At 49.3% G+C, this 21,634-nt stretch overlaps 1 protein-coding gene across 1 annotated transcript in view; it reads right to left on the reverse strand.

Annotated features, from left to right (window-relative positions):
• The window catches only part of NID2 (nidogen 2), a 64,694-nt gene extending 45,053 nt beyond the window's left edge, over window positions 1-19,641 (reverse strand). Inside the window, exons 1-3 of the mRNA XM_084793886.1 lie at window positions 19,331-19,641; window positions 18,293-18,601; window positions 4,441-4,673 (exon numbers count right to left, since the gene is read on the reverse strand). Coding sequence (XP_084650012.1) covers window positions 4,441-4,673; window positions 18,293-18,601; window positions 19,331-19,564 — 776 coding nt within the window. The 5' untranslated portion in view covers window positions 19,565-19,641. The remainder of the gene's footprint in view (window positions 1-4,440; window positions 4,674-18,292; window positions 18,602-19,330) is intronic.
• Window positions 19,642-21,634: the final 1,993 nt, after the last annotated feature.

Below are 21,634 nucleotides of genomic sequence, written 5' to 3' on the forward strand. Positions count from 1 at the left end.
GTGCCCGTCCACACGGATCTGTGTGTTCCTGTGAGTGCTTGCACCCGAATGTCTGTTTTTCTCAGCATGTTTCCTCAAGTGTGCCTCTATCTTTGTATGCGTGTGTCAGAATCAAGGTGCGTGACATACGAGTTGACGTCGGGTGCCATCAGCCTGGGGCAGTGGCTGTGTATAGCTTCTCTGTAGCTGTCATGTGGGTGTTCTGGAGCACTTCCTGTGTGCCCAGCACTGTGCCTCATTGGCTCCTACTGTAAACACCAAGAGGTAAGTCCCTTCTTGCTTTCCCTCTACCTCGGTTTTTTGAGACAGGGTTTCTCTGTGTAGACCTGCCTGTCCTGGTCTGCTTTGTAGACCAGGCTGGCCTCGAACTCCCATCAATTCACCTGCCTCTGCCTCCCAAGTGCTGGGATTAAAGGCATGCACCACCACACCTGGTAATGTTTAAGACCCTTAACCCTAAGAGAAAGCCAGAGTTGTTGAGGCTCTAGGAAGCTGGAACTGGCCAAGGCCACAGTCCTGTGTTTGCACAGAATAACATGCTCTAATTCTCCCACGCTGTGGAATTCCCTCAAAAGTCAACAATGAGGAATAAGTGAATGGCTAATAGGAAAATTATAAATTCACTGAATCGGATAACAAGAGGTCTTTGTTCTCTGGGGCAGATATTCATCACTGTAGTCTAGGTTTCTCCAGCAGTAATGTTTTTAGTACAGTTTGAAGGTCTCTTCACTTCTCTGTTTCCCTGTCACCCTATGTGCTGTGCACAATGCACTACCTATGCGGAAGTGCGTGCGTGCAATTGCTGCTGAACGGGTTGGTTTCTGTCAACTTGATGCAAACTTAGAACATAAATCTGGAAAGAGGGAGCTTCCATTAAGAAATCACTTCAGGGGGCTGGAGAGATGGCTCAGCGGATAAGAGCACACTGTCTGCTCTTCCAGAGGTCCTGAGTTCAATTCCCAGCACCCACATGGTAGCTCACAGGCATCTGTACTGGGATCTGATGCCCTCTTCCATCATGTGAGTATACGTGCAGATACATCATTCATATATTAAATAAATAAATAAATAAAATCTTTAAGAAAGAAAGAAAGATAGACCACTTCAGGCCGGACGGTGGGGGTGCACGCCTTTAATCCCAGCACTCGGGAGGCAGAGGCAGGCGGATCGCTGTGAGTTCGAGGCCAGCCTGGTCTACAAAGCGAGTCTAGGACAGCCAAGGCTACATAGAGAAACCCTGTCTCGAAAAAAACAAAAAACAAACAAACAAAAAAATCACTTCAATCACTGGCCTGAAGGCATCTCTCTGGGGCATTTTCTTGGTTAATGGCGAATGGGAGGAGGGGCAGCTCCCTGTGGGGGAGGGGTACCACCCTAGGGTACCATCTCGGTTGTCTAAGAAAGCAAGGCAGAACAAGACACAGACACCAAACCAATAACAATGTTCCTCTGCGTCTGCTTCCTTGGCTTCCTTCAGTGCACTGTGACCCGGAGTATATGTAAGCCAAATAAACCCTTTCCACCCCAGGTTGCTTTGCTCAGTGTGCCGTCACAGCAACAGAAAGCAGACTGCAGCAGCCGCTATTGTCCACTTAGACACAGAAAGCAAACTGCCATCCTTTCTGCGATTTGCTATATTCAACTTGCCCATGGTTCCTTTTTATATTTCGAGACAAGGTCTCATGTAGCTGAGGCTAGCCTCCCAATCTCCATGTTATCAGAGAATGACCCTGACCTTCTCTTTCCTTCTGCCTCCACCTCCCAAACACTGAGATAACAGGTGTGAGTCACTGTGCGCAGTTTACCTGGTGCTGAGGATCAAAACCTGGGCTTCGCGTCCACAAGTCAAGCATTCTATCTGTGGCACTTCATCTCCTGCCCTCGCCTGCTATGCTTATAGAAATTAATGTCACAAATAAAACGCATGAAAGAAGACAAATTCCAGGCTGGTGAAACAGCTCAGCAAGGGAAGCCTTGCTTATCGACAAGAGCTGAGAGCTACACCCAGCTGCACATGGTGGGAGCAGAGCACGAACTCCCACAAAACCGCCCAGTGACCTGTGACCTAGACAGCCCTGCACCCCCCACCCCTACCCTCCCACCCCTAACCCCCCCCAGCTACCCCCCTCCACAACCCTGCACAGCAAATGTCATTCGTAAAACTGCCAACAACCAGGTTAAGAGGGAACGCTAGGGGACTGAGGCCATCCCCACAGCACGGGCGCTGCAGCTGGGGCGCCTCTTGAGTTTGGACACGTACAGCTATAAAAGCTTCAAAGAGTAGGAAAATAGAAATTACAGAAGAATAAAGCTAAATAAATGCCTTCTAATGAGGCATAAATCAAGACACTGGCATTTGCCTCGGGCCTGATGGGAAACTAACCAATTAGCTTATCCTACACCGTGAGGTCATTTGGAATGCTTACTGAAGGAAAACTGCATCACAAGATGGGACGGCCATGCCTTCCTGCCTGAGCTCTTAGGAGGAACATGTGAGAAATCCCACATGGAGGGCCCAGCACAGGCCCTGTGGGTCATTTCTACTTCATAACTGCTCTCTTCCCTTCCTGCATGTGCCTATTTCAATACTCAGAAGAGCAACACAAACAGGAACAATGTATGACCTTCGTCTGAGGAGGAGATTCCAGGTCTAGGAAAAACAATGTCCCCTTTGGAGAGGCACAGTGGAGTGTCTAGAGGGACTAGGGCCATGCTCGTGAACTACTTTAGCTCACAAACGCTGTCCTCACAATGTTGGGCATATATGATGCAGTGTTTAAACCCTTCCAATGAGAGTATTGACAGAATCTGGAGGCAGGAGGCCCCGAAGACAGTGGGTAAGCGTGAACAGACTGAAATGAGGCAAAGCCCACGCAGGATGGGCAGGCAGCACTGCTGCGACCCCAAGTAATGACTGGGCAATTAATTCTCCTCTACAGTTCATGTTGTTCTGTTGTTTGTATTTTGTTTCATTTTCTCAGGCGTGGAGTACACCAAATCTGTCAGTCACTCTGGTCACATCTCCCTCTGCTTTTCTCTGGCAACTCCGATTATTTCTGAAAAGCGTCAAAGGAAGAAATGAAGAGCTGGCTGGAGCCAGTCAGTCCACGGCAGCAGTGTGTGTGTGTGTGTGTGTGTGTGTGTGTGTGTGTGTGTGTGTGTGTGTGTGTGTGTGTTACACATGTGTGTGAAGGTCTTCATGGCTTTGGTAGGGAAACACAACTGCTTCTCCTCACAAGCTCTTTGCGCACGCGCGCGCACACACACACACACGCCCCGCCTCCTGTGGCCGTGCTGACACCCACTCTCATTCCAATACTGTATGACCCCTGATCCTCCTTCCTAGGTGTTGTTGCTGTGCAGGGCCTGTGCCTTAAAAAAAACAAACAAACAAACCAAAAAAAACCCTAGTATCTCAAGCGCTGAGCCCTCCCCTCCAAGGGTTCTCTACATACAACCTGCAGAGTGAGGGTCTGTAAGCTCCTGGGTAGCAGATGAGAAGAGAAGGGACAGAAGGCAAGGTTTGTTCTGGAGTCCAGACTACACAACAGCTGAGGAGGAGATCTGCAGGCGCCCAGCATGGAGCACAGAACAGGAAGGGACACAGAGACACTGTATAAAATATCACCCATGATTCACTGCTTCACATCTGTGCTTGACTATGACTTGGCTACTTAGCTCTGACATAAGGCACCTTCCTTAATTGCTGTAAGGCTATTTGTAAAACTGAGGAGGTGGCTATACACACCGCCTATAAGACAAGGGAGTTTTAATTAAGATAGCATCTGCAAGTGTCTTATCACAATGCAGAGTGGCTTGCAGGTGATTGACGCATCTTTGCTGAGTTACCCTACCTGCCCACTCTCTAGTGTGGGGTGTTCCTTCAACCAAGAGTGGTCCAGTGCAACCGAGAAGCAGCTAAGAAACGGATTTGTCTCTGGCGACCCTGTGGGCCAACCTATCATCAGGATTTCAGGTGACGACGCCAAAAGAGAAATCCTGAGACTTCTAAAAGCCTCATCTCTTCTCCCCATAAAATTCTATTACCTGTAATTTAACCTTCAACAATACCTCTCTGAAATACCAAGTCACCATGCCCCATCTCAAGAAATAATTAACCTGAAAAGCCTCCATTGAGGCAGTTATTACTGGGTATCTTTATGTAGCTCCAAGAACAACGTTTTTCATACCAAGCCCCAGTGGTTCTGCAAACACACACATAATTGCCGCTGGTTCTGGTTTCCATGGCTGATGGCACAGGAAAAATAAAGGCTCTTTTATACCTTGGAGAGCCTGAAGCTCCCGGGTCCAACTCAGCTCCTGATTTTGACCCAGTGCGTTTCTTAGAAGCCACCAAAGCTTATTACCAAATGGTCTCTGGTCATTTGAGATCCTGCTCTTCCAATGGAATGGCTCAGGCACACACTCCCCATTACTTACTGGTAGAGGTTTTTCACAGACTGCTCAGTGTTAGTCAGGCTGAAATACAGCACCTCTCTCTTCAGGTCATCCGCCTCCCCTCGGCAGAAGCCCACCCTAGCGGGAAGCTGCAGCTGCACATTGTAGGACTCTTTGGGGCGGGTTCCGAAGAACTGAAGTCCATTAGCAGGATAGAGAAAGAGGGCGTAGGTATCAGAGTCATCAGATGCCAGAACAGTCTGGAAAGTGTTCCGCTGTGGACAAAAAGGAATTGCAAACATCCTTAACCAAATAGATAAACAAGAAAAGAAAAACAGAATGCAGGCAGGGTGCCAGAGACCAAATATCTTCCCCACACTGGTGTTGTACATGCTCCTTTGTAAGCTACGTGAGTTATTATTCTAAATAACTTTTCTCTCTGCCAATTTAGACCAATAGTTAGATAGTGCACAAGTGAAACACTCGTTAAAAAGCTTTAGGGTCACAAGTAAGAGGAGGGGACGAGGAAGGGATAACCAACAGTAAGGATGTTTGGGGGGGGGAAACCTGTATGAGGGGCTGGAGAGATGGTTCAGCAGTTAAGAGCACTGGCTGCTCTTCCAGAGGACCCAGGTTCAATTCCCAGCACCCCCGTGGCCATGGCAGCTCACACCTGACTGTGACTCAAGTTCTAGGGCTTCTGGCAGCCTCACACAGACACACGTGCAGGCAAAACATCCGTGAACACTAGGGGGAAAGTCCTATGAAAACCTACTTGCCAACAAAGGGAACTGCCTTACATGGGGAGTAATGCTCCCCCCAATCAGCCCATCAAGTCTCAAGTAAAAAGCCCAGTGCCAGGTTAGGCTACCTCGCCCTCAAGCTGTTGCTCAAGGATGCCAGACGATGGTACCAAAGCTGTCTAATGTCACTGCTCAAGGTGCAACATCGGAACCCCCGATACTAACCAGAAAGCTCCCACTGCAGCCGGCTTTCACAGTGCTAGAAGATGCTGTGCAGGCTGCTGAGAGCCACATAACAAAAGCTCCGGTAAGATGTACTTACGGGTGCCCTGAGTGGTGTGAATATTATGATAAACAACTACTTTCTGGGTGGATTTAAGGCCTGCTCCACAAGAGGAAACTTCCGCCTGGAATTGTATATCTAGCCAAGAATCCACAGCTGGGGGGCGGGGGGCTCATATGCCCTGAGAGTGAACCATGACTATTATTTTGTTAAATGGATATAATATCAAATGCCTTGTAAAGACCTGTCTATAAAGTCATCGATTGGCGCAGCTCTCAGTCCTCCTCAGGGGAGCATCTTCGTGCAGCAGACAATATATACAGGCTTATAACTAGTCAATGTGTAGAGAACAAGCTATCTGTGCAGAGCTCGGCCACAGACGGTCCCATGTGTATCTCACCTATGTCCCTCGAGGCTCAGGGAACATTGTAAAAACAAACAAACAAAAGATGTGGAAGGAGTTTACAGAGCCAGGGATCAGAAAGAATGGGTCGAAACAACGTCTTATGGAGACAGACGACGGGACTGTTGCACCCATGAACCCACAGCAACTGTGGTGACCAGCACAGGATGAAACCACCCAATGGTCCAGCGTGGCTGGGGAAGGGGCAGAAGCACCACTTGGAGCTGACAAGACGGTCATTGAACGCTAGGGGAGGAAGAGCTGGTCTTCTTTAGGGATGTGCTCCATGGTGAGTGGCCCCTCAGCCAGGCCCACCTGGGCTGCACTAATTATACTCAGTGGGTTATTAAAACAAACAGAAAGACATGAAGTCATGAGTGGACCAGAGTAGAGGAAGAAGGAAGAGTGGAACATATTGAAAGACATTGTACGAGTGTATGAAATTCTCAAAAAGTAACTTAAATTTTTTTTATGTTAGAATTGTTAAGGTTGCCAAGTTTCTCCAGTTCAAACTCTTTTGAGAGGCTGGGCGAGGAGCAAAATTAACTTGTTCATTCCTACACCGAGTCCTAGTTTGTAATTTTGTGTCTCAGCAGCTCTCATTTGGTTGGCTGGTTCGTTCGTTCATTCATTGTGTTGGGTTTCAGACCAGAACAAGCAGATGAGGTGCATATCACCTCCAGGTTCTCCCAGCATCCCTCAGCCCTACCGGTTACAGGCAACAGCTGGCTTACCTGCCCTCTACCCTAAACTTTCCAGCCCAGGGGCTAGGCTTCCTCTCCCTCAGAGACACTTTTGTTCTTGTTCCCTCTCTGGCCACCACACCCCCCAACCCCCCTTCTGTCTCCCTCTGCATGGTGACTTCCCTGGCTCTGTTCCTTTGGGACCTGGTGAACCGCCTAAGAGCTGCTCCCAATAAACCTGCCTTTATATACTTTAATTTGGCTTGAACTGGCTATTTCGTCGGCAGAGGGTACCCTCAGTCAGGAACTGGCTGATCAAAAAGGCCTCTTTGCTGCTCTCACAGCCAAACTCTCTTTCCTCTTCAGTCTTTTTTACAACAGGAGTTATCTTGTCACGTTGCAGATGAGGAAAGAGACCCCGGAGGCTTGCACATGTGCTTAAGGTCGGGCAATGAGTCACGGTGGCACCTAGCCACCAGGCCCAGAGCTCAAGCCATTCAGCTCCACTACACCCTCAACACACAGTTTAATGGTCCTCAATCCAATTTGTGCTGTGTTCATATTTCCCTGCACGTAGAAAACCCTAACCACCGAGCCTGCCTGCCCCCCCACCCCACCGCCGTGAGTACTGTGATTCCCTATGGAACCCTTCTATTCTCCAGCACCCCCTTTGCTGGCTTCTGGTATGCATTCAGCTCTTGTTGCCTGGTTTGGTTTTTAACTCAATTCACCACCCTGTTTGAATATTAATTCAACAGCAACCGAGAACCTGCTAAGCCACGTCATGTTTGATGCTGCTGGCACAGCACACAGGAGCAGGAGCCCCAAGGTCATTCTACTGGCCCCGAAGAGCTTGAACTGGAGGATAGGGAAAACAGCCATGCTTGGAATCGTAGGAGAGTTCCTGAGGGGAGGGAGGGTGGAAGAAGCTACAGAGAAAAGACAGCATTAAGGACATATCACAGTGGGGGTGGGGTGGTGTCACACTGGCAGCCAGTGAACTAGATAAGAGGAGCCAAAGCAGACAGAGGACAGACAGAGCCTGGATTAACACCCAGCGATTACTCACTGGTGTTTCATTTACTGTTTTCAGCAGGACATTTTTTTTTCTTCTATCTTCTTTCACCAAAGAACTGGTTAAGGGACACCTTAGATGCTATAGCCCGCGGCTCTCACTAGATCATCTTTGTTTCACAATTTAGTGGGGAACTGGGAAGGGCTTTTTTTGGGGGGTGGGGACACATGCTTTATAAAGAAGGTAAATGATATAAAAACATTTACTGGTACCATTAACCCCCCATTTTGCTAAACAAGACAAAGCTGGGCACAGGGCTCAAATTTGGATACAAGGAAGGAAATGTGTCCTTGTGGTTTTTGTTTTGTTCCCCTTTCTTGTTCTACAACTTCTCAAATGTTAATTTTACCTTTCCAACACCTAATCCTAAAGTTTAGCTTTGAGGTTAGGCTAATGGGACAAAAAATAAATAAATAAATAAATAAATAAATAAATAAATAAATAAATCAGCAATTAATATGGTTTCCAAGGGAAACAAGATCTATGTGCGTCTCCTCTGTACTCTCTAACCCAAAGTGTTCACTTGCCTTCCTGCTTTAAAAGAAAAAAAAGGTCCATGTCCTGAGTTCCCACCTACAACATCTGTTACAGATGTGGTCATCAATTATCTCATCAGCAAAGCTTGCCTCCTCTTCCAAAGGTTAGAATCTCTAAGTTTTCATCTCAGGTACATGCAGAACACAGGTCATCAGGCAGGGTGGGGCCAGTCACTGCAAGAATTTTATTTCAGTCCCAACAAAATTCAACTAGGGAGATAAAAAGTGGAACTAAGGAATCCTTAAATAACCAACGGTGGTGACTCCTGGCATGGCAGCCACAATCAACATCACAAGATAAGGGAGAACCCAGGTTCTAAATTTAGAGAAATTCTGTAAGATAAGGGCTCTCTACATTTGGAGAAGGGAAGGCGGTGGGGAGAAGGCCTGGGGAGAAGTAAGGAGGGGCTGGGATGGGAGAGCCTGGCTTTTAACTCTCTGTACATTTGGCAGTTTATTCATTCGAAACAACTAAAAAGTCTTCAGTGTCTTTTCTGTGTCACCTTTTGGACAAGCACTCACTAAGACGTCAAGAGTTTAATTTCCTTGTCTCTCCTAAAACAGGCAAACACCAAAGGAAAAAGTAACAAAATCTTCCTTTTAATATAAGTTATGACCCCCAAAGCACATTCCAAAAGAGCTGAGCTGCTTGAAAACTACCCACACAAGAACAGATCCCTTGTCAGGGCTACAGACTTCCACACAGAATTGCTAAGAGGCCACTTCTTAGGTCCTAAAGGGCCCTCCTCACAGACAGCCTTTGACTGGTTTCCAGAGGGAAAGGCCCTCACACCCTCAAGAGACAAGCTTTCCAGCAGCTCTCCACACAGGCTCTGAGGGGAAACCCTCAGATGACCTGCCAACTCCTACACAAGGATCACTGGTTCCCAACTTCTCTGGGATCCCACAGAGGAGAGGAGCCCTCCACAGGGTGGGGAGCAGCACAGAGAGGAGAGGAGCCCTCCACAGGGCGGGGAGCAGCACAGAGAGGAGAGGAGCCCTCCACAGGGTGGGGAGCAGCACAGAGAGGAGAGGAGCCCTCCACAGGGCAGGGAGCAGCACAGAGAGGAGAGGAGCCCTCCACAGGGTGGGGAGCAGCACAGAGAGGAGAGGAGCCCTCCACAGGGCAGGGAGCAGCACAGAGAGGAGAGGAGCCCTCCACAGGGCAGGGAGCAGCACAGAGAGGAGAGGAGCCCTCCACAGGGCGGGGAGCAGCACAGAGAGGAGAGGAGCCCTCCACAGGGCGGGGAGCAGCACAGAGAGGAGAGGAGCCCTCCACAGGGCGGGGAGCAGCACAGAGAGGAGAGGAGCCCTCCACAGGGCAGGGAGCAGCACAGAGAGGAGAGGAGCCCTCCACAGGGCGGGGAGCAGCACAGAGAGGAGAGGAGCCCTCCACAGGGCAGGGAGCAGCACAGAGAGGAGAGGAGCCCTCCACAGGGCGGGGAGCAGCACAGAGAGGAGAGGAGCCCTCCACAGGGCGGGGAGCAGCACAGAGAGGAGAGGAGCCCTCCACAGGGTGGGGAGCAGCACAGAGAGGAGAGGAGCCCTCCACAGGGCGGGGAGCAGCACAGAGAGGAGAGGAGCCCTCCACAGGGTGAGGAGCAGCACAGAGAGGAGAGGAGCCCTCCACAGGGTGGGGAGCAGCACAGAGAGGAGAGGAGCCCTCCACAGGGTGGGGAGCAGCACAGAGAGGAGAGGAGCCCTCCACAGGGTGGGGAGCAGCAGAGAGGAGAGGAGCCCTCCACAGGGTGGGGAGCAGCACAGAGAGGAGAGGAGCCCTCCACAGGGTGAGGAGCAGCACAGAGAGGAGAGGAGCCCTCCACAGGGTGAGGAGCAGCACAGAGAGGAGAGGAGCCCTCCACAGGGTGGGGAGCAGCAGAGAGGAGAGGAGCCCTCCACAGGGTGGGGAGCAGCACAGAGAGGAGAGGAGCCCTCCACAGGGTGGGGAGCAGCACAGAGAGGAGAGGAGCCCTCCACAGGGTGGGGAGCAGCACAGAGAGGAGAGGAGCCCTCCACAGGGTGGGGAGCAGCACAGAGAGGAGAGGAGCCCTCCACAGGGTGGGGAGCAGCACAGAGAGGAGAGGAGCCCTCCACAGGGTGGGGAGCAGCACAGAGAGGAGAGGAGCCCTCCACAGGGTGGGGAGCAGCACAGAGAGGAGAGGAGCCCTCCACAGGGTGGGGAGCAGCACAGAGAGGAGAGGAGCCCTCCACAGGGCGGGGAGCAGCACAGAGAGGAGAGGAGCCCTCCACAGGGTGGGGAGCAGCACAGAGAGGAGAGGAGCCCTCCACAGGGTGGGGAGCAGCACAGAGAGGAGAGGAGCCCTCCACAGGGTGGGGAGCAGCACAGAGACGAGGCTAGAGTTGCCTAATTGCACTGCACGGTCTCCAGGACCCTATTGAGACACAAAGCTAGAAGCCTTAGCAGAAGCCACACAAGAGCCTACGTGTCCTTTCCAGATACAGAATATGGCCTTCCAGTGTTGATAAGACACCACCCGAGCCACATGAGGGAAAGGAAAGATGCCATTTGCTAAGGGCAAAACATTAGCCAGCAGAACACCATCTTTCCCACATACCAAAATGGTAACAAATTTAGAATGAGACGATCCCTTCCTGGGGACAAAGTTTGCTGTCCTGTCTTCCTTAAGGACGCATGTTCTCTGGGGTTATAAGACCACTGGATTCTGGCCTCCTGTGCTTTGTGTCAACAGCAACCTCCACTTTGTGTGTTCTTCGTGCCCTGTCCTTGTGGGGGCATTGGCACTCCCAGGGTGTTCGCTACTCACCTCTGTACTGCTGAGGTAAGAAAAATGTCCAGTACCATCACGTTCCCTTTGTGCATCCTCGCTCACATGTAGTCTTCAGGAACACCTCAGCAGTTTGTTTTTAACCCATTTTCAAATATCTAGTTATTCTCTATTCTGTCTTCCCAGACTTGTGGATAGACAGACAGACAGACAGACAGACAGACAGACACACACACACACACACACACACACACACACACACACTCTCAAGCTCCAACCAAATCCAAAGTTCTCAATCAATGACTGTCCTCTCTGTACCAACTCAGCATCCACCATCCCCACGTCAAGGTGCCAACAGACACATCACATCAACTGCGATGGATACCTCCAACTGTCAGCCTAACACTATCTAGAGTCAGCATGGAAACAGCCGCTGGCATGTCTCTGAGAAATCATCTTGATTAGGTTAATTAAGGAGGGGAGACCCACCCTAAATATCCACGGCACCATCCCCTGGGCTGGATCCTGAACTGCAAACAAAGGAGAAAGCACGCTTAGAACCAGCATCCATCTCCCTCTGCATCCTGACTATGGACCCCAAGTGCCCAGTGGCCTCCAGTGCCTGGCCTCAGCACCCCCATTCTTCCCCCCAGGACACAGGCTAGCACAGTCCAGGCTCTCCTTCCACCCCCTTCTCAACTGCCACTCTTGTGGCCTCTACCAACCCAAATTCCCAGTCAACAGAAACGTTCTGCATACTGCATAACTCAGCTCCTGATAGCACCGTCCCCCCAGATGAGAACACAACAGCCCTGCCCTGAAAACAGAACAAGAGAGCAGCAAAGCACTAGTACTCAGATCTTCCTGCCATGGCCTCTCTGCGCTATAGTGACAGCTCAAGAAACCTCAGACTAATGGAAGGGACAAAACACTTTCTTTGTTCATCATTCATGCGGCTACACCATGACATCCCTGCACACCAGCTAGAACATTCTATCACACCCAACGTGGACATCACAGAGAGAATTAGCAGCAACAGAAACACTTAAGTCTATGAAGAGGCCGCACCTCAGATGTCAGGTTCCCAGGAACTGTAATATTAAGATTACTACACCAGATGTAAGAAAACTGTGTAGAAATCAGAGTCCTCCCGGCAAAGGGGATGAATGTGTGCCAAAATCTACCTCAAAGGGGTGGGGGGGGAACCGGAGAGATGGCTTAGTGGTTAAGAGCACTGGCTGCTCTTCTAGAGGACCCAGGTTCAATTCCCAGCACCCACATGGCAGCTCACAACTGTCTGTTAACTCAAGTTTCAGTGGATCTGGCCCCCTCACACAGATATTCATGTATACCAAATGTCAAATGTACATAAAAATAAATAAATAAAAATTATTTTTAAAAAGTCCATCAAAGCAAGAGCTCAATCCCCAGGGCTTTTGAAGTATTCAGAAGAAGCTTCCACAGGAGCGATTGAAAATGCATCCCGTGCACACAGCCCTCATCCAGGGGAGCAAATCCTGATGCCCCCTCAGCCCACGGCAGTATCTGAATAAACATCTGGACAGAAAAGTTAAAGAGACAAAAAGTCTGCAGAATTTCCCCCACCCAATTCCCCAACAAAAGAGAGAAGGTAAGAAGAGCAGACAAAAACCAAAACCAGCCAAGCGATGGGGGCATGGCTCACGCCTTTACTCCCCGCACTCAGGAAGGCAGAGGCAGGCGGATCTCTGTGAGTTTCAGGCCAGCCTGGTCTATAGAGCAAGTTGCAGGACAGCCACGGTTACACAGAGAAACCCTGTCTTGGAAAAAAAAAAGTGATTTAAACAAACGGTTCCCCGTTCCTACAGAGAGGGTCAAAGGTGGCTCCGCAGGTGAAGCCCTAGCCTTGAAATGGAGTTTAATTCCAGGAACCCACATAGAAGGGGTAAGGGGTACCAGGAGGCTCTTCTCCCAAGCTCTGCATACGCATCATGGTGTGTGCACAAGCAAATCATACAAGCACACATACCATACACATCACACATATACACCTTACACTCACATCATACACATACAAACTACGCACATGCCATACAAGCACTAGACACACAATACACACCCCATGCGCACATACACACACCATACCTACACACACACATCATACACACATAACACACACACACACACACATATCATATAACACCAGGTCAGAGGGAGATGTGACTGAAAATGACATGAGAGGGAGCTGAGAAGATTGCTCAGCAGGCTGAAGGTGCTTAAAATGGAAGCCTGGGGGCTGGAGAGATGGCTTAGCAGTTAAGAGCACTGTCTGCTCTTCCAGAGGTCCTGAGTTCAATTCTCAGCAACCACATGTGGCTCACAGCCATCTATAATGAAATCGGGTGCCCTCTTCTGGCCTGCAGGCACACATGCAGGTAGAACACTGTATACATAATAAATAAATAAATAAATAAATAAATAAATGCAAGCCTGATTACCAGAGTCCAGTTCCCAGATCCCACAAAAAAAGCAGAAGAAGAGAACTCACTCCAAAGTTGTCCTAGGACCACCACACATGTCACAGCATGCACACCCATAATAGATAATTTCTAAAGGGTGGTGGTCAGTGCCTAAGGAATGACATTTAAGGTTGGTTGTCCTCTGGTTTCCAACACAAGCATGTCCACACAAATGTTCACTCCACACACACACACACAATTTTTTAGAAATGAAAGGAGAAAAACAGTGGAAGAATTCTGCCTATGAAATGAGAATATATTAACAAACCAAGCCCATCTCCCTGGTGCTACAACCTTTATGTGAAATAAGCCCTAACGCAGCTGGGACCCACAGCTCAGCCTCGCGGCCCCAGAGTCTCCGTGCAAACATTTCTTGTTCCAGTTCTTTTACATCTTTCTTTTTTCCTGGTGTAGAAGACCAAGTCAGCTGAACTCTCCTCGGGAGCAGCAGAACAGTAATTTGAAAGTGATCAGAAGGCGTCAGAAGTGTCCCTCACAGCAACTTCAGTTCACACTTCCTTTGACAGAAATAACGGCTCCAAGAACTGCCCTAGCACTAAAGACACAACAAACAATAAAATGCTAACCTTACTTACTGCAAGTCTTGGGGGGGGGGGGGGGAAGCACAACTATTATTCTGACTACTTAAATGATTCATGCATAGAAAATGGGTCGTGGATGGAAAGTGTAAGAAAAAGGGAAAATGGCGCACGCCTTTCATCCCAGCACTCGGGAGGCAGAGGCAGGCGGATTGCTGTGAGTTCGAGGCCAGCCTGGTCTATAGAGTGAGTCCAGGACAGCTAAGGCTACACAGAGAATCCCTGTCTCAGAAAACAACAACAACAACCAAAAAAAAAAAAGGAAAGAAAAGAAAAGAAAGAGAGAAAAAGAGTCAGTTTCCTAAGCTTGCCTTTGCCTCACGTCAGGCAGATTTAGAAACTATTTTCTCTCCCATCATCTGTGATCTAAACAGCAATTCTTGCGCTTACCCTATAGGACTGCACAGAGGAGACAATATAAAACACTCTTGCAAGGCGGTAAGAAGACGGGGCAGAGAGATGGCTGCCTGGTTAAGATCACTGGCTCCTCTTCCAGAGAACCTGTGCTCAGTGTCCAGCACCCATATGGTAGCTCACAACTATCTGTAATCCCAGTTCCAGCGGTTTGGTCTCTGACACCCTCTTCTGGACTTCATGGGCACTGCATGCACATAGTGCACAGAAGCATTCAGATATAAAGCCCAAAAATATGAAAATTTTAAAATTCTAAAAAGAGAAGACATGAATGCTTGAATAAGCAGACTACTTAACAACTGTCTAAATAGTTTGTCCTTTAGTCCTTACTAGTTAACGTCATCACAAAGAGAGCTCTCGGGCTGGGGTTGTGGCTCCGCTGGTAGAGGGCCTGCCCAGCAGGCACATAATTCTGGGTTCAATCCCCATCCCAGCATCAAGTGGGTAGGGTATGATGCTGCAGGCCTACCATCTCAGCACCCAAGGGAGAGGTGGAGGCAAAAGGATCAAAAATTCAAGGTCACCCTCCATTACAAGGAGTTTGAAGCCGACCTGGGATGCCTGAGACGCGTCTTAAGAAAGACACAGGGGGGCTGGAGAGATGGCTCAGAGGTTAAGAGCACTGACTGTTCTTCCAGAGGTCATGAGTTCAATTCCCAGCAACCACATGGTGGCCCGCGACCATCTATAATGTGATCTGATGCCCTCTTCTGGCCTGCAGGTGTACATGAAGACAGCACTGTATACATAATAATAAATAAATAAATCTTTTAAAAAACTAAAATAAAAAAAAGAAAGACACAGGGGAAAAGAGAAGTTTGTCAAAAACACTGAAAACAAACAAAAAGGAACAACAACAAAAGGAACACTCTACCACTTAAAACTGTCCAGGAACCAAATCTCTATTCCTCAGAGGGGACAACCTCCCTCTACCCTGGGGCCTTCCAGCCTTATGTCCCATCACCCTTGCTCAGTGCCTGCCATGCCCCAATACATGAAACTCCAGGGCACAGGGTGCCACAAGCTCTGCCTTCTAGCCTGTATGAATTAACTTTGCTTGCTCATTGAAACCTACCCAGATGGAGTCCCTGAAACAGGAAAGGAAAGGGCCTACTGCACTTCCCAGAACAAAGGCTGTCCGTGAGGTCCATACTGGATGTCAGGAAGGTCTTTCCAGGTAAGAGCAGCCCCCACCCCCACCCCAGCGCCTACCTCAATGCTGACACAAGGTGACTGTGCAGAAATGGTTTCTGAATATTAATGATGTCTAAATAGAAATCATATGTGCATATATATGGCTCTGTGACGTATGGGGTTGGTTGTTTTGGTTTTTATTTGGTCCTTTTTTTTTTTTTTTTTTTTTTTTAAGATTACAAGAGAAGCCGGGAAGACAGAACAGTCAAGTACGAGGGCTCCAGTTTGAGCCACAGCCCCCACATGAAAAGCAGGGCATGGCAGGACACTTGCAATCTCAGCTCTGAAGAGAGGAACAAGCAGCGCCCTAGGGCTTACTAGCCAGCAAGCCTAGCCTAACTGGGGAGCCCCAAGTCCCAGAGAGACCATGAGTTAAAAAACAAGATGAACAGCTCCCAAGCAAAGACATTGAAAGTTGACCCTGGTCCCTACATGCATGTGCACACGTGTGCACACATGTGCACACATTCTCATTCGTAAATGAAAAATTTAAAAGACTATTAAGAAAACAAATATAAGAATTATTGACTTAGTGCTTGCATTAAAAATGTTTATTTTGGCTGGACGGTGGTGGCGCATGCCTTTAATCAGCACTTGGGAGGCAGAGGCAGGTGGATCGCTGTGAGTTCGAGGCCAGCCTGGTCTACAAAGCAAGTCCAAAATAGTCAAGGCTACACAGAAACCCTGTCTCAAAAAACAAACAAACCAAAAAAGTTTATTTTGTTTACTATTGTAAGTTTGTTATACGTGATTTTAGACGAATGTTTTAAAAAAAATAATGTATGAAGGACTGATGTTATACATGGTTTTAGATAAATGTTTAAAAAATAATGTATGAGGGCTGGAGAGATTGCTCAGAGGTAAAGAGCACTGGCTGCTCTTCCAAAGGTCCTGAGTTCAATTCCCAGCAACCACATGGTGGCTCACAACCATCTATAATAAGATCTAGTGCCCTCTGTATATGCAGACAGAACACTGTATACATAATAAATAAATAAATAAAATTAAAATAAATAATGTATGAATGAATGAAATCTAACAGTGGAGGCTCTTTTCTCTAGCCCTCTAGCTGGCCCAGGGCCCTGCACACAGAAGACAGTGCTTGAGGCTGAAGGTGTTCTGTTGAACTGCAATGGGACTGTCAAACCCACCTCTACAAGGTTAGTCAGTAAACAAAACTATAAGTTCCCTATCAAGTAAGAAGCCGTAACTTCAAATGATGTTCATTTCTAGACCTCTGCTGATACAGACTTTACAGAGAGGTCTGTTCCTTTAAGAACATGGAACAAGCACAGCCACTGTCAGTCAGTGACAGTGCTCTCAACCTCTTAGGGAAGACACCACTTCGTTTAATAGAAAACATGAGTTAACGGAAGCTCGATTTTGTTCCTGGCCCACACTGTTTGACACACAGGTGGAACATCACAGGAGGACTCTGACTCTACCTACAGCAGGAATGAGGCAATCGACCCTGACCCCACCCATGCTCTCTTCACAAGCTGCCAAAACCAAAGCCTGGAGAAGGGCTGCTGGTGCTTTCCCCAGGGAGACTGCAAAAAAGTCTCCTGCTGATGAAGTATGTCAACTGTTACCTCCAGTGCAACACGGCAAAAGCTACCAAGAGCTTACTAAAAAGAGCATCCTTCCTGCACGTTCCTGTGATGTCAGCTAAGGCTGTGCAAAGATCTGACTCTTAAAAAAGCGCTCCGTGGGGCTGGAGAGGTACCTCAGCAGTTAAGAGCCCTTGTGACCCTTGCAGGATGCTAGCTCAAATCCCTGCACCCACATCAGTCCAATTAATTGCCTGTATGTAATTGCAGCTTCAGGTAGTCCAAGCCCGCTTCTGGCCCTACCAACACCAGCAGACACACAGAGAAACGCATACACGTGAATCAAATAAACTTTAAAAAGCATTTCATTGTATTAATTATAATAAAAACATGGGAATAACCTTAGTGACCACTGCGGACTGTCATAAATCCACTGGGTGAGAGCTTATACAGTCATTATAAATGTTACAGAAATTCAGTGACAAGAGTATATTATCCAGCAGAAAAAGCAAATAAAACAGTAATATGAGCACTGTGAACCCACTATAGTTAATGGCAACAATAATATAGTTAAGAAATAGCTGGAAATCTATATACAAAAAAACAGGAAGGGGCATTTCGAGACAGAGTTTCTCTGTGTATCCAGACTATCCTGGAACTGGGTTTGTAGACCAGGTTGGCATCGAACTCATAGAGATCCGCGTGCCTCTGCCTTCCCAGTACTGGGATTAAAGACGTGCACCACCACGCCTGGCTCACACACAAAAGATTTAACAAAAACCAGGGAAATAATAAGCGGTTGTTCTTTCCAAATGTCTTGAATTTTCCCACTTGTCCTTCAATGAGCATATAATAAAAAATGTTTGTGTACCAATAGGTGATTCCAGAAATAAACTGTAAAGTTCCTTAAATTCCCCCAGGGTCTTTGGTATCTGCACCTCAGCCTCTCATTTCACTAAGCAATTGTCTTTGCCAATTTAGCCACATTAGGGAGCCTTAGAGCTTGCTCAGAGACAATAGACTACACGCCTAAGCCGCCTAAGCACTGGTTTCATCCGGTTCAAAGAGGGAGCAGGGGAAGAAGAAACTCCTAGCCAATCCCTTAGCTTCCACTCAAAATCCAAGCTCATCCCTTCAATTTGTTCAGCTGCAGGGTGTCCCTCACTTACCTCCCCCGAAGGCGCAGCCCCGCGCCTGACCTCCTCATAGGCGCCCACGTGCTCCCAGGTGGCCAGGAAGGCGTGGGTGGGGGTGAAGCTGGACCCGGACAGCGGGAAGCCTGTGCGCACGTAGCGGGCCGCCAGACTCAGCACGGCCGGGGAGGTGTCCTCGCGATACAGGATCCGGCCCCTGCCCTGGCTAGTGTCTATGTCAACCAGGAAGGGGGCGATGGCTGGGAAGTCGGTAGGAAAATCATCGTCTACGTATTGAGTCTCCCTGGGGAAGTCCTGGGTGGAGATGATGCCGTTGGTGCCCACCTGCAATAAGACCACGGAGTGGGTGATACGATTCAGCGGATAAGGGCACTTCTGTCAAACCTGATGGCTTGAGTTCGAGGTCCCAGACCCACAAAGTTGGGGGGAGGGGTTGTTCTCTGACCTTCACACGCACGAGGTGGCACGCGAGCCCCGCCCCCAATACATTTTTTTAAAAGGACAAAATAGGGGTGGTCGCTCAAGCCCAAGAACAGCCACCAAGCTCCAGTCCTACGTGCCCTCCATGAGAAGGGAGCTCTGCTCGAGCCTAGAGCCTCCCTCTCCTCTCCTCGCAGATTAGGAAGTCACATCCAGCGCAACCAGCTCTACTTCTGTGACGGTCCCACCCCTCCAGTGTACTCCACCGTGGGGCCGCTCTAGAACCCCTCCATCTTTCCACTACTGCACTCTCTGGCGCCGCATCCTTGAGAAGACAGCTCTGGCGACCTGAACAGCCAGCCTCCCACCGCCCTAAACGCAAATCCCACTGGCAGCCTCAATTTTCATCATCCTTCCTGCCTAGGATGCCAAAGTAGAGGGGCACGGTCCTTGCTCTCCCTTGAGAGATGATCCTTACTCCTCCACAGTAGGGGTCACAAGCCGAAGCGCTGCCGCAAAGCCTAGTCCCCAGGGTACGACAACTGTACACGTAAGTTAGTCCATTCCAAGGACACCCTGGGAAGAAGCTACGAGACTTGCTCCCAGCCACGCACCTCTGGGAGCTGGACTTACGTAAAGGTTGTTGAACTGGACATCGTAGAAGCGTAGGGGTATTGCCAGCTTCACAGCTGGTGAGCTTTCGTCGTCGCCCTCCGGCAACAGCTGGTCTCCCCAGGACTCCCCGTAAGGAAAGAGCTCGTCGGGACGCAGAGCCCCGACATGAGACAGCACCAGCAGTAGCAGCACTAGCAGCAGCGACCGAGGCGATGGCGGTGCCAGTCGCCCGGCTGTCGGGTCCCGAGACATGCTCGCTCCTCCCTAGCTCTACCCTCCACTCCGCGCGTCTCAGCAGGCCACACTGCCCGCCAGTCTCCAACTTGGACCTCTGGTCCGCAGTGCGGGCCCGCCCAGCGCGCTGATTGGCTACAGCTCTCGGTCATTGACCAATCAGCGACTCTGAGAAAGTTCGACAGTGGCCACTACATCTGGTTCTCATTAGGTTTTCTAAGACTGCGGTCGTTTGCTGGAGCGGCCGGGCTAGGAAGGTGAGGCCGCTGGCCGGGTCTGGGCTGGGCTGCTCCCGATTACTCCTGGGCAAACCCCCACCCTCCAGTATGGGCTACGACGCTGCAGGAGGTGACCCCGTTAGCTGGTGGGACCCCCTGGGCCTGTGCAGCTGCAGCTGGAGCGACTTGGCGTGCTGGGCTAGCAGAACTAGGGAGTGTGATGAGGTTACACTCTGGAGTTCGTGCCCTACCCTGGGGTCCGCTGTACCCCTCTCACTAGAGGCCAGGCCCTAGGATAAAGATTCAAAGGAGCTTTGTCTCCATCCGGGGGCTGCTCCGCCCCACCCAAACTTCCTGCTGAGAAGCGGGCCTTTGTGAAAGGCTGACTCCCAAGTTCCAACCTCAAGCGCTGGCTAGCCTTTGGGAGGACCCTGCCACCCTCTGAAATGTCCTTTCCAGCTGTTTGCCTTTCCTGGGGGAAAATTGCCTCAGAGCAGACAGTGAATCCCCCTCGAATTGTGTGATCTCCTAGAATTGGAGGCTGGAGTTAGGCGACAAGGCGCCAGGACAGGACGATCCGGTATTTCTCCTGAACTCTGAGACCACAGGAACTACCCTACAAGAAGGCCGCAGAGTCGGTAACCTGAGCTGCCCCGCAGGATTGGGACCCTCACAAGCTGGGAAGCAGCAGCCGCGGTGTGGGGGAACTCCCTCCATCATAAACACACCCTCTGCGAAGCCTTGTGAACCGGATGAGATTTTACTACCATTTTATTATCAGGAGCGTGAAATTTCCCACAATCTGTTTTCTCTCTCAGCTCTGCCTACTGCTAGCCCCCCCCCCCACACACACACACAGGCTCCTCAGAAGCAGAGGCAGCTTTTAAAAAATAGGCGGGGGGGGGGGGGGGGAACCTTAGAAATACTTTAAGGGATTTTGAGAAAACAAAAACAAAACAACAGCTTTGTGTTTATCCCAGCTATGCAATTCTTAAAGACCCATGAGACTGAATTTAAATGATTAAAAAAATAAGTTTCCAGGAAACAGATATTATATGAGGTTTATTCTGTGAGCATGGAGAGAGAAAGGAAGGGGAGAGGGGTGCCCCAGAGAGAGACAGAGACAGAGGGAAGAGAAAGAAGAGGGAAGAGAGGACCAAGAGAGGCGAGAGTCCTAACGCTAAGGCTGAATACTAAAGTCCTTGAAGACCTCAGACTTTAAGACTCTGAATCAAAGCAGCAGAAAAAGACCCAATGCAGTTTGCTTCCCCAAGCTGGAAAGGGGTACGTTGGCTCTTACAAAAAAAACCAAAGTTGAGCTTGCACATATTTTTCACACAGACCCCACCATCACCAAGCACTTAGATTTTACTGAGGACAAAATGGTGTCTTGAAGATGTGGGGTGATTTGCCTTGTCCAAGGTCACCTCGTGTTACTCTCCCAGCCCCCATAAATACCTCCACTGGCCCGTAATCTCTGGATTCCGCATAATAACAAAGCTGGCATAGGTGGTCTCTCTTACAAGTATACGGGGAGGCAAACTGCAAGATGGAATCCCTACATCCTGATTTCCTAGTGTTCGCTCCCTTGTATAAACCCTCCTGAGGAAGGGTTGGGCTAGCCTGTGAATTCTAACCAACAGGACACAGCCATAGCGATGAGAATTCACTTCAGTGACCTTTCTGTCCTGCCAGCCAACACCGATGCCTCCATTGATTCTGAGGAGCCATATACTGTTTTAGGAAGGCAATATGTAGCGAAGAACTGGGTGGCCTCTGGTCACCAACCAGCAAGGAACTAAAATCTGCCAAGAGTCATGTAAATGAGCTTTTGGAGTCTTGAGAAGATACCACATTCATGGCTGACTTT

The sequence above is a fragment of the Acomys minous genome, assembly GCF_964271855.1.
Source record: "Acomys minous genome assembly, chromosome: 9".
NCBI lineage: Eukaryota > Metazoa > Chordata > Mammalia > Rodentia > Muridae > Acomys > Acomys minous.